Source organism: Denticeps clupeoides, chromosome 11 (assembly GCF_900700375.1).
Source record: "Denticeps clupeoides chromosome 11, fDenClu1.1, whole genome shotgun sequence".
NCBI lineage: Eukaryota > Metazoa > Chordata > Actinopteri > Clupeiformes > Denticipitidae > Denticeps > Denticeps clupeoides.
Genome location: NC_041717.1, coordinates 13,653,645 through 13,665,187, shown reverse-complemented (window position 1 = coordinate 13,665,187; position 11,543 = coordinate 13,653,645). Strand labels below are relative to the sequence as shown.

At 46.0% G+C, this 11,543-nt stretch overlaps 2 protein-coding genes across 2 annotated transcripts; both read right to left on the bottom strand.

Annotated features, from left to right (window-relative positions):
- Window positions 1-559: 559 nt before the first annotated feature.
- On the bottom strand, window positions 560-3,416 carry LOC114799824 (transmembrane protein 17A). The gene is made up of 4 exons (XM_028996705.1): window positions 3,281-3,416; window positions 2,681-2,784; window positions 2,497-2,610; window positions 560-930 (listed from the first exon to the last, which is right to left on the bottom strand). The coding sequence occupies exons 1-4, from the start codon at window positions 3,405-3,407 to the stop codon at window positions 619-621; spliced, it is 657 nt and encodes a 218-aa protein (XP_028852538.1). The 5' UTR covers window positions 3,408-3,416; the 3' UTR covers window positions 560-618.
- A 570-nt stretch (window positions 3,417-3,986) lies between these two features.
- Window positions 3,987-5,599, bottom strand: selenoe (selenoprotein e). Its single transcript, XM_028996943.1, has 4 exons — window positions 5,486-5,599; window positions 5,289-5,365; window positions 4,757-4,835; window positions 3,987-4,130 (listed from the first exon to the last, which is right to left on the bottom strand). Exons 1-4 carry the CDS (start codon window positions 5,597-5,599, stop codon window positions 3,987-3,989), a joined length of 414 nt encoding a protein of 137 aa, XP_028852776.1.
- Between the last annotated feature and the right edge of the window lie 5,944 nt (window positions 5,600-11,543).

Here is an 11,543-nt window from a genome sequence, read left to right as displayed (position 1 = left end):
GTCTAAACTGGCCCAAAGTAACACAGTTATGATATTATAGCGCCACCAAGTGGAGATATGGTGTCTTACTCAATCCCAATTGTCATTTTTCAGATCTGACCATCTCACGCCAGAGGCCTGAACGTGGACGGATTTCACTACACTCCCTAAATGCACTGTCACTTTTCTAGTGAGCTCCACTACACCCATGTACACCACACTACGCCATTCCAATGTCTGGCCCTTACATCATCATATTTGCACAAATATTTTTTTTATTTACACTGCTTACATTCCTGATCCTACCTATGTTCTGTGGTTACTGTAAATTTGCACTGCCATTTTCACCTGCTTTTAAGACTTTTTTCCTAGTGATGTTGCGTGCAGTAGTCTTTGTTCTTCTTGTCTATATGCACTGTCATGTCACATCTGCACTATATGTCTTATGTTGTGTTGTATTATTGGCAATGTCACATTCTTTTGCTGCAGAGTACACCAATATACTGTGTCCATATACTTGGCTGGGCTGACAATTTTCAGATTCCTCTTGATGCATGATGTACAACATGTGATGAAATAATGAAGTGAAATAAGTTTATTGTTTTATGTCTTAGTTGCTTTGCAGTCATTTAATGCTCACTAGTCTCTGTCCGGAGGCATTGGTAGCACACTCCGGCTGTGAGGAAGGGCAAATATGGGGGCCATGTCGATTGCATGTGGTCCCTGTATGTCCTTGAACTGTCGCAGGTGGAACTGCAGTGTCAGCTTGCGGGTCATGGTCCGCAGGGCGATGAAGGAGGCTGCGCTCTCAGCGAGGATGAAGAGCAGGTAGATGCCATGTACAGCCCTCTCCAGAGGCAGGATGAGGATGCCCTCGTCTGTCACGAAGAACAGAAGGATGGGCAGCTGGAAGAGGAAGCTGAGCAACCAGAATCCAGCCAGTTCTGGCACCTGATTCAAAGATGAAAAAAAAAAAAGAATAAATTAAACATACACTGACACACCATTAACTCATATAAATAGACATGGCTTGTGAAGGCCAGGGGCTGGGAGCTCGAAGTCGGTGCTCATGGACCTGATTAACAGGGGGGGTCCTTAACGCACCACCCAAGGCTCATTGAGTGGAGGCGGTTAGGACCTGTTCAGAACAGAGAGCAGCCACAGGACATGGCTGCAACATTGACATGGATCCAGGCAATCTTTTAGCTTTAGTTTGTTTAGTTCCTGACAAGTAGTCACATGCCTCCGGGTTCATTTCTGTTCATTTCTTTTCTTTGTCCTTTTGGCCCTTGTGCCATTTTTGTGTTGGTTTACAATAAAACCCCTTTCTACATAACGCCTCTTGAGCCACGAGAGGTGACACTGCTACTTATTAATCTGCAACCTTCTGTTGTGTGATTGAGAATCATACAAAAGTTCATTTCTGAACTGTCGTTCTGATTGGCTGAGAGGAATCCTAGCAAAGAAAATCTGAGAAAAACTGAGAAATCACATGTACATAAGTATTCACAACCTTTGCCAAGCAGCTCAAAAGTGAGCTCACGTGCCTCCTGTTTCACCTGGTCATCACCTGGTCATGCTTGAGATGTTTCTGCAGATTAACTGAGGTCCATCTATGGAAAAACAGTTGATTTGGAAAGACACACACCGTCTATATAAGGTCCCACAGTTCACAATCCATATCAAAGCACAAACCAAGCATGTCAAAAGAATAGTCTGGAGATCTCTGAGACAGGATTGTCTCAAGGCACAAATCTGCAGAAGATTACAGAAAAACTTCTGCTGCTTTGAAGGTCCCAATGAGCACAGTGGCCTCCATCTTGCCTAAGTGAATGAAGTTCAAAACCACCAGGACTCTTAACTAGAGCTGGCCAGCCACCTAAACTGAGTGATCAGGGGAGAAGAGTCTTAGTCAGGGAGGTGACTAAGAACCCAATGGTCACTCTGTCAGAGCTTCAGAGTTCCACTGTGGACAGAGGAGAACCTTCTAAAAGGACAACCATCTCTGCACTTGGCAGCCCACCTGGAGTTTGCCAAAAGGCACCTGAAGGACTTGCAACGCTCTTGAACTCAGACTGGGGTGATGGTTCATCTGTCAGCAGGACAACAACCTTAAGGACACAGCCAAGATGTCATAGGAGTGGCTTCAGGGCAACTCTGTATATGTCATTGAGTGACCCACCCAGAGCCCAGACTTGAATCACATCCCATTGATGCTGTGCAATCATGCCTCTCATCCAACCTGATGGAGCTTGAGAGGTGCTACAAAGAGGAATGGACCAAACTGGCCAAGGTGTGCCAAACTTGTGGCATCACAATCAAAAGGACTTGAGGCTGCAAAAAAGTATTTGGCCAAAAGCAGTGAATACTTATGTACATGTGATGTCTCCATTCTCTATTTCTCTTTTAAAATATATTTGGCAAAACCTCTGGTAATTAAAAAAAAGTAACTTAATGACTTCTTCTAGGGGTTCTGTCCAGGCCCAGTTTTGAATAGAGACTGTTAAGATACTTTACCTTTTCTTCTAGGTTTCCAACATAGCCCAAATAGGTTCTCAGGATCTCAAAGATAGTGAGCAGCACCACACCTGTCACAAGAAGGGACTGGTAGTAGTTGGGCAACATGGAGAACTGAGACAAGAAAAAAAAGAGCCATTTTAACCATTGCAGATTTCACCTTTACCTCTGTGCAGAAGCTCACCTTTAAGTGCAGCATGACGACCTCTGAGACCCACCAGAAGGGGAAGAAATACATGTTGAAATAGATGAGCATTTGCAGGGGCAGGTGAGCGACCAACTCATTATCTGCAAGGCAAAATGTGACTCATTCTGCTTAAGTTCAGTGAAAATTGCTCAGGGCCATATTTTCCTATTGCTAAAAAAAGTGTCACATTCAGTAGTTTCTAAGAAAATACATTTACATTTATGTTATTTAACAGATGTCCTAACCCAGAATAGTTACTGGGACAGTCCCCTTGGAACAGCTCTGGGTTAAATGTCTTGCTCAGGAACGCAATGGTGGTAAGTGGGGTTTGAACATAGGGACTTTGTGGTCTTCTGTATCAGTAATAAAAAGGATAAGGAAGAGAATAACACTATGCTACACCAGAGCATCTGACATTATGTCAGAAGGTATAAATTCCTCTTCAAAATACAGAACATTTTGTAAATAAACTTAATGTGACATTCACCACATGTTACATCTTCTACAACTTATTCCACTGGTTTGCTACGAGCAACGCTCCTGATGCGTAGGATAAGCAGCTTTATTTAGTCAGAAGCGGGAAATTGTAAAATGTACCGGCATTGTCTCTGTGGTCCCTGAAGTCACAGCTGTCCCTGGTCCTGTTGTTGACGAACACCGATCCGCTGAGGTTGGCCAAGCCCAGGCGTATGTTCCTGGGTAAGGGCGTGTAGAAGACAGGCATGGTGGTCGAGTCCCAGACGGGCACTGAAAGGATTAGACGCAGACAGCTCGCCTAACCAGATTAAATCGGAAGAGGCAGGCTGACAGGGGATTAACTGGCGCTGAGCGCCTGTCGCTCCAATCCCTCTGCCTCATTTCGGTTTTAATGACTCACGCCTGAAGTTTGATGAGTATTTTACAATTAGCAATGGGGCTTGAGATAAGTGACGTTGCTGATCACTCTGCAGAGGGAAAATCACGTTTTCATTAGTTTCCTAATTGGGGTTGACGCTTTCAAAAGCTCATGTAATATCTGCCATGAAATCCTATTTTTCCTGACGTTTGGCTTGCGTGGCTCATTTGCTAATTTGTCCCATGTGACCCAACAAAATAAGAACAATCACTGACACCACACATCATATCAAAATGCATTTATTCACATTCAGTTCACAAGAATGTATGCGTGTAATGAGATACTGGAGGCGAGCTCTGCTCTGCATCGTGTGAAGATCCTCGGTGCGGAACCAGGCCGTGTTTAGGCCTTTAGGTCCCGAACGTCATGCAGGCAGCTGCAGTGTCAGAGCCTGGCCACCGGGTGTCATCACAGCTCGTCCCGAGGAGCTCTGAGGGGGAAGTTCTGGAACTCCTCGGGGACCTCTTCTCCCTTCATTGACCTTTTGTAAAAGCCTAGTGAGTCCAGGACAGCACTGATCTCATCTGCAGTCATCTTCTTCACCGGCACAGTCTGAAAAAAAAGTCATGCTACATGTGAAAGAAATGTGACCGAATATAGATATGGCGGCCCTACTTTTTAACCATATATGCACACAGTTCTACACAATATAAAAATGAAAGATTATTTTTCACATATGTAGTCATTCACATATAACATACAGTGTAATGTAACCCTGATAGGAAAAAAATTGGGAATGGAAAAGAAGAAACGTATATTTTATCTTAAATAGTAGAAGACAAGATGAGAAACAAGGGAAACAAAGAACACAGTGAAAAGTGAAATACAAGGGCTATAGTGCACTTACGATCTGTAATAGATATCATACAAGGAATGATGTTACCAACAGAAAGTATTCATACAATATATAGTAAAGCCACATCACTGTACAGGCTTCTGTTTATGTATTTATTCATGCTGTATTGTATTTAATTACAGATATATAATTGATTTTTCTACAATAGACAATAATATTAAAGCTACCTTGTGCAGTGTAAAATGATGTACAGTAATTTGACATTGTGCTATTAGTCTATTAAGACAATATGTAGCATGTTTGTGTATCCTCATTTGTGCAGTCTAAATTCCCACTAAGACTAGTTTAGTAGGGGACCAGCATTGAGTCTGTGCGCTTTTACCTTTACAACCTCATCCTTTGCATTGTAGAAAATCAGCATGGGCTTCTTTTCCTCCCCTGAATCGTACTCAAGGTTGTGACTGTGACAGGCAGGTCAAGGCTAATGTTTGCCAGGAAAACACTTAAAACAGGAAATAGTGGCAGCGCTGCACATTATTTTCGGGAAAACAACAATAAGAGTGAAACATGTGACTTCCATATAAAATAACTCTTTGAATCTGGTATCTTTTACATTTCTCATGGTTTATTGTATGAGTTATACTCAGATTTCCAGGACTAATAGTGAAAGTGATTGTTTTTGTCATTGTGATGCACAGCACATGGTGCGCACAGCAAAATGTGGCCTCTGCCTTTAACCCATGACCTTAGTGAGCAGTGGGGTACCTTGTTCAAGGGGACCTCAGTGGCACCTTGGTGGTACGGGATTTCAACCTGACACCCTTTGATTACGAGTCTGCTTATATGTGATGAATGACAGAATTCATAGGAATAAATATCCCATTGGAATGATTTATTCTAGTTAATAAGGATACTACAATGCCCAGCGCTCCATGAGAAACGTGTAGAGACCGGGCATTTTTTTTATGGATCACCCAACAACGCTGGGTGCCTGGAGGGACATTCATTTAACACAGATAAAAACACATATAATATTAGCATGTACATTAAACACAAACCCAAGAGTATTTTAAATGCTGACATGTGCCACGACTGTCCCAGAGGAACCTACCAGAAGCTTTCCCTTGGCTATAACAGGCTTCTCCACCACCGTCGAATCGGAGGCGTTCTCAGCTCCTCTCCCAACCACACAGAGGGCCAGGAAGACCAGCGGGGCACCCCACATGCTGCTGCTGCTGCACTAGTCAATGATAAGGGGTTAAAGTTACACCTGAACAGCATGTTTAATAAGTTTGGTCTTGGCCAATCCCACTGTGCCCCCCCATGCAGGGGAGCATGTGGCTCTCTGCCATTGGTTCCCCTTTTCTCCTCAAATCACCATGTGTACAACAGCAGCATATTTTTCGATTTTAGTGTTTTACACCGTAGGACGCACGGCTAGCACGGTCCCAAATTCTTCATGAATTTGATTGTTTCTATTTGTTAAATGTTCATATTTCTGTGTCCCCCCTGTGAGGTCCTTGATAGCAGATGTGCAGGAGCCGGTGTTTTCCCACACAGCAGCGTTGATGAATAACCAGCAGAGACAGATTTCACATTTCAGAACGACCGAGAGTTATGATCCAGCTCTACTCACAGCCCAAACAGTGGTGATATTTGGCCAAATATCTCTTTAAAGCAAATCACCGCTTCAGTTGGCACTGTCATGTGCAGACCATCAGTCGTTACTGATAATCTCTTCATCGATTTCCTTAGCTTGGTCATCCAGGGTTCTTCAGAATCTGGAGTCTATCCCATTAATCCTGGGTTCATCTAAGATGCATGTGTCTGCACTGTGAAATGAAACGCTCAGACACCCTCAAATGGCACCCATGCCCAACGCTCAGACCTACATCTGAACAAGGAACAGGAAAAAAGCTAACACACACATCTTTTTCCCAGTCAACACACTATTCATGATGTGTGATTATGGGATGCATGAGACTTGTAGTATTGGAAATGGAGCAGAAAGTCATTAGTCAAAGATTTTAGTGTTTGAGTTCAGCTGTTTCCAAGGGTGGTGGCTGGGGGAAGATCTCCTTGTCAGCCCCTTAAAACCTGGAAAAAGCTGCTCTTTATTAGTCGATAACTACATTTTCTCAGTAACGACTTGGAGCAAAGACATGGAATGTGTGTCTGGACCTGCCAACATTCTATGGATGTCAAGGGGTTAAAGCTGCAAGGCAAAAAAAAAAAAAACTCTCAGCAACACAGGCTTGGTTGATTTGCATATTGATGCAAATGTTGTCAGGACACATGGAATCCCAGAATTCCTTAGCAATGGCCCTGATAATGTACAAAGGCTTTAAAAAGTTACTTTGAGCCGAGTTGATCATTTAAATCCATAAATGCAGTTGGGCATTCCCCAACAGATCGAGATGGAGGGGGTCGGTAATAACTCTGGATAAAGGGGAGGTCTGGGGTCTAAAAGCGGGCCCTTGAGTTAGGAGACAGGAGTGTATTTGCACTGGGTGACCCTCAGAGGGCGATAATGACTAAGTCTATATTCCCTGGCAGCGCCTCGAGCCGAGTGCGCGTCCAAAACTCTGGCCACAGACAATTAGGTTTCCAACGAAAACAAACCATTCCCGACAGGAATGTTGCAGAAAAACCATCCCGTTCCATCCTTTTCCAGGCTGAAGCCCTCGCCTGCGGGCCTCGCTGCGTGGACGACGAGCGCAAGCGATGATGTGTCAAACGATAGTGGGGTTCCATTTTAAACAGACCCACAGTTACCGTCTACATTCCGACACCAAAACACAGAAAGGTCCCTGGGAACAGAAGACCAGCCTCTCGCTGAGCAGCACGTATACATTTGTTCTGTAGAGGAAGTTCAAATAAACCCCCCTAACCTCCAGGTCACATGTCCAGTGCTGGGTCTGCTGAAACAATCGGTAAAACCTCAGATAATGGTTCCTCTTCTCGGGTTCTGACGGCGAGGTGAGGCGTTTTCATTTCTGAGACATTTTCACAACGGCTGTGGCGCCAACACCTCCTGGATGGAGATCACTCATCCCCCAGAACTTCTCCTCATCTCTCATCTTGAGCTCGGCCCCTCCCCGTCATTTTCGGTGCCAGTGCCAGCTCGCTGCTGCTCATCGGAGACGGGCCCGCGTGCAGCGGCGCATTAAGCCACGTTCTGTAATAAGGACGCGCTGAGACAGCGTCCACTGTTGTGCTCATTAATTCGATTATGTTAATGGTGGTGTCGCTGCCATTTCCCTGCCTGTTTTGTAAAAAAAAAAGGAAATAACAAGACGTCCATTCAGGTGCCGGAGTCTCACGCGAGCCCGTGGGAGAACACCAGCAGGCTGTCTGGGTCATGAACCACGATAATGAGCCTGTGTGTGTCACATTCATTCATAAATGTGCTGCTGCTGCTGAGTGTGTGTGTGTGTGCATCATCATGGTCATCAGTGTTTGCTCTATAATAGATTTTTGTAGGTGTAAAAAGGAGTTGAGTACTAATTGTCTTTGCATGCTGGAATGAGAGGAAGAATCAGAGGTTTGGAGGTAAAGTGACAGTGATGCCACAGTGTCCCATACTCCATTTTCTGTTTTCAAAGCAGAATTACAGCGCCACCTGCTGGTGTGTGTGTGTGTGTGTGTGTGTGTGTGGCGTTCTGGGCCGTCTCCGTGTGAATGACAGCATTTCCGAAAAAATGCTGTGTTGACGCTGGTGAATCAGTTTTGGGAAAAAAAACCCGTTATTGTGTGGACGGGCCCTCAAATAACTCTCCATACATTTTCTACGGAAATAAAATACAGATTTGTTTTAACAAAATGGCTCCGGGAGCCCTTGTGAAGGAGTCGGTCTTATCAGAGCCCGGTGCAGCGGACCTTTCACTGCTGTTTACGTATTTAGAGTGGAGCCGCTCCGGACATCACGCCGGATCTAGGCAGCCTTGTAATAGTCGAGTGTCCCGCCACTTGCCACATCACACACGCGAAGGGGCAAAGTGGCGACCACCGCTGCTCTCCCCTGTAATCTGCCCCCCCGATCCGCCTAATGGGAAACACATGGCCGTCTGCAGCGGGGCCTCTTCCTGACGCGTTTCTGCCGCGCTGTTAGCTACGGACAGAAAGACATGCTCCTCGAACATAGTAAAAAGCCATGACAAAAGAAATAAAATATGTCTCATATTGCTAGGGATATGCGTAGGGATGAAGAAGGTTTACAGGACAGGCGACAGCAGCCAGCAGAGATGAAGTACGGTCCACAAGGCACGTGTTTAGCTATGATTAAAGTAAAAAAAAAAAAAAGAAAAAAGTATTGAATCGCGTCAAGCTGCAGTCTGCGACAGCGGGCTTGTTGTTTGGCTTTACGACGTGTGACGCTCCCTGTAATTTAAGGGGGAGGGTTAGTGAGGCCTGGGAGTAGCTGCAATTATTTCGCTGCGCAGCTGAGCGGCGCTCCAGCCTGCCGCGCCCGCCCCTCTCCGGCCGGAGAGTTTTCCATGTTGCCTCTGGAGTATGTGAAGGCTAAAACCTGGAGCCGATACGCTACTTCCTTCCTCCACAGAATGGGTCGGGGGAGGGCATAGAGGGAAAGGGAGAACGAGAGGGTCGGGGCTTAGGAAGATGGAAGGGGGAGAAAGGAAAAGGGGAGAAGAGAGAGGTAGCCGGAGAGGGAGTGAATTTGCCTTGCATTCCATTAGAGCCAGATCCTCTTTAACGAACTCACCACAGAATTATGCTGACAAGTGGGAAAAATCCTGCGGCCTGAGGGATGCAAACAATGGGTCCTTAATCTACAGCACTTCTGTCAAATAAATCGCTAAAAAAAAAGCCAAGAAAACTATTTTATCTGTAAAAAAAGTGCTATGTGCTCACTGGAAGGCATCATCACACCTGTCTTGTCTTTGGGACTTGCCACCCCTGCCATGCGTTTCACTCGTAGCTCTAGTCACAGCAGTCCTTGTTCCCAGCGTCTCGTTGTGAAGTGAAAAAGTCAAGAGTCACAACACACAGTGCGCACATCGGAATGTGTCCTCTGCATTTAACCAATCGCCCTTAGGCCCGGTCCACTCGAAAATGACTTTCTTCGGCCGCCGCTGGTATTATGTTGTGAAAATCACCTGCTTCTGGTTCCCATGAAATACCGTTTCTGTGACGCAAGGTCAGAGCAGACAAATTGTACCATTTCTGTCACAACCATGCTGGCATGACGAGGCAGGTGCACGGAGAAGAGGACGGAGAGATGACGAGGAAGGAAGGACGCAATCGCTGACATCACGAAACCGGGGTGAAGCACAAGACAGGGGAGTCATCCGAGACACTGGTGAACATGGAACATAACCTTAAAGACCCGGACCGGAGTAACCCCTTTCGGACCGGATCATGACAATTTCAGAGAAAAACGCTTCCGTGTGGACAGGGCCTTAGCCAGCAGAGGGCCGTGAAGGTGAAAGGCACCTGGGGAGCAGTGTGTGGGAACGGTACCTTGCTGAAGAGGACCTCCGTGGCAACCTGATGATTTGAGCTTTGGATACACAACCTTTCAGTTCCGAGGTTTTTATTGCCTCTTTTTGCATACACTGCCGAAAAAAAAGAACACAGAAAGGAGAACACAGGCAAAAAGGAGAACACAGGATCGACTGGCGACGCGACAATACCATCCCTCTCTCCACCATCCCGACAGAGCATCAAGGCAAGAGGAGAAGGTCCCCAGCTGGCATGGTCAAAAAGGCTTTGCCTGTCCCAATGCTACAGGCAAGCCAGCTGGTCCCATTGCCAACCACCAAGCATGTCCAGATGACAGCTCAGCTCCCTGGTGATTTGGCTCCATTGTGAGTTTCATTCCAGACCAGCCGAGAAGCGATTCACCAGATCAAGGGCCAACTGTAGGAGGAGATGATGGGACGTATATTGTGGCTCATCACCTCCACGGTGTCATCTTACCCTCCCATACCAAGGCAACGCCCGATGTACTGTGATGATCTGGTGCCCACCAGAGGGCATCATCACTCCTGCCCGGTGTGTCCAGTTTAGCCCTAATAAGACACACCAGTCCCCTTGTTCACTGCATCTCATTGCCCTCATCGCATATCATTGGGTCTGCGTACTACCTGTGTAAGTGTATGAACAGCCTGTAATGCTTCTTTTGAAGCGTTACACCCCATTTTATTTTTATTCATAAAAATACACTTGCGTTCGTCCAACTTTCTTTTGTGCAAAATCATGACGGTAAACCATTGATGGGATTTACGGTTTTGTACGGTTCTGTTTATTGCTGACTTTAGCACTTGGTGGTTCACGCGAGGACCAAGAGCCAAACGTGTTTCCAGTAAATGTCAATGTACGGCAGCGGCATGTACGCATGTGCTGCGCCGCACAGGGAGAGCCGTGAATGCATCAACGTGGCCGCGTTTTTCGCTCTGTGAATGTCAGAGCTCACCAGCTCCAGTCAAACGAACTGAGCCCTTCCTGACCCTTGAACTCCGCGGCTCCATCCCGACAGGACGCTCGTAACCTTCCCATTAAAACAAACACGAGGCCGAGTCACGGCATGCTCAAAAAGCTGAAATCCGAGTGTCTCGTTTGGCTTGAGCATCTCGTATTTATCTTTCACGGCACTATGGCTGTGAAAGATAAAACCATACTTTTCACAGTGGAAGGGGGAATAACACGCTGCCCTCACGAACAGAATATAAAGTCATGATTTACGGGGATTTTCTATGCCCTGTTATAACAGGCATCCTGCACGGTGTACTTGCTGAGTACGCTCGTCAGAACCTATGGCTTCATCTGACGGCCACAACATACTGTAAAATATGAAATAGCAAAGGGCACAGAAAGAAAAAGAAGGAGAAAAAACAAAAACGGGCCCTTTCAAGTGAAACTTTAGCCCTGCTTCTTTCTGCTTTGCATTGCAGAAAATATTTGTCTTTTTTCCTTCACTCATAAATTTCTGTTCCTCTTTTCCTCTCTCTCTCTCTCTCTCTCTCTCTCTCTCTCTCTCTCTCTCTCTCTTTTCTGTTCCTGGGGCTGAAATAGCTACCAGATGTGGATGCAATCTGTTCCCATCACCATAGCAACAGCGCGGCTCTGAATAGGCTTGTGGGCCTGCGCCCGCTGGCCGAGTTGCAGGTCCCCGTTCTTAAGGTCCCGTTGTTTCTGTAGACCTGGCA